The sequence below is a fragment of the Atta colombica genome, unplaced genomic scaffold, assembly GCF_001594045.1.
Source record: "Atta colombica isolate Treedump-2 unplaced genomic scaffold, Acol1.0 scaffold106, whole genome shotgun sequence".
Taxonomy (NCBI): domain Eukaryota; kingdom Metazoa; phylum Arthropoda; class Insecta; order Hymenoptera; family Formicidae; genus Atta; species Atta colombica.
The window spans coordinates 40200-41155 of NW_017259191.1; the positions used below are offsets into that span (position 1 = coordinate 40200).

The 956-nt window shown below is 37.4% G+C and overlaps 1 protein-coding gene across 1 annotated transcript in view; it reads right to left on the reverse strand.

The window, feature by feature from the left end:
- Positions 1-956, reverse strand: part of LOC108691843 (meiosis arrest female protein 1 homolog) — a 15274-nt gene that overhangs the window by 4590 nt on the left and 9728 nt on the right. Inside the window, exons 16-18 of the mRNA XM_018199776.1 lie at positions 608-821; positions 381-531; positions 123-298 (exon numbers count right to left, since the gene is read on the reverse strand). Coding sequence (XP_018055265.1) covers positions 123-298; positions 381-531; positions 608-821 — 541 coding nt within the window. The remainder of the gene's footprint in view (positions 1-122; positions 299-380; positions 532-607; positions 822-956) is intronic.

Sequence of the window (956 nt, forward strand, 5' to 3'; positions counted from 1 at the left end):
TATATAATTCATATTAAATTATAAAACATTAAAGACCTAGCTTCGACCGTTATAAGCTTAAATATTCTTATTTATTGTTTAATTCATAAGTTTTCTTAAAACGCAATTCGTGAATCACGCACCTCCTTAGCGAATAATTTCGTTCGTTCCATTTCTTCAGGAGTCTGTTCGCGTTTGGGGATGGCTATCATCTTATCATTGGCTTCCATAGGAGTTACAACGACCGTATTCTCGGACACTTCACTAAGAATATCTTCGATATTGCATACACCGTAATCCACGATGTCCCATGGTTTTGCTAACAAAAAAAAAATGTTATATGTCACTGTGATCACCTATCTTTAAAAAATAAACGCGAATAAATAAATGTTACACCGTACCTATCACTCGTTGATAAACGCTTGGAAATTCTGAGAGTGCCACTTGTTTGCTCGCTTTCGATTTCAGTACTCGTAGTAAATCTGAGGTAAATCTGCGTACTTGAGCACGATGCGACAACGTAACCATGCGCTTATTGCCTTCTCCCATTACCTGAAAGAATACACGACAGTTCGTAAATCTTTCTGATTTAATATTGATTTACTTAATTTACATGGACTTAATTTACTTGGACAGTGTGTGTAAGTGCCTCTAGCAGATCTATTAGTTTAGTGAATCCATAATCGGCGACTCTACACTGTCGTCCGAAGTGATGGTGATATGCCGGTATAAATCGATTGAACGGTAATTGGCAGTGCTTCGCAGTTTTCAGAAGATCGACCAGTTCGCGGCTAAAAAGAGCTAGCTGATTCGCGAGTGGTGGACTCACGCATTTGGTTTCTAAAAAGAGCAATATGTTATTCTTGCAATAAACTTTGATCAATGCACATTTTGTTAATCAATTTTTATAAAAAATGTATACATGTGTGTGTGTGTGTGTGTGTGTGTGTGTGTGTGTGTGTGTGTGTGTGTGTGTG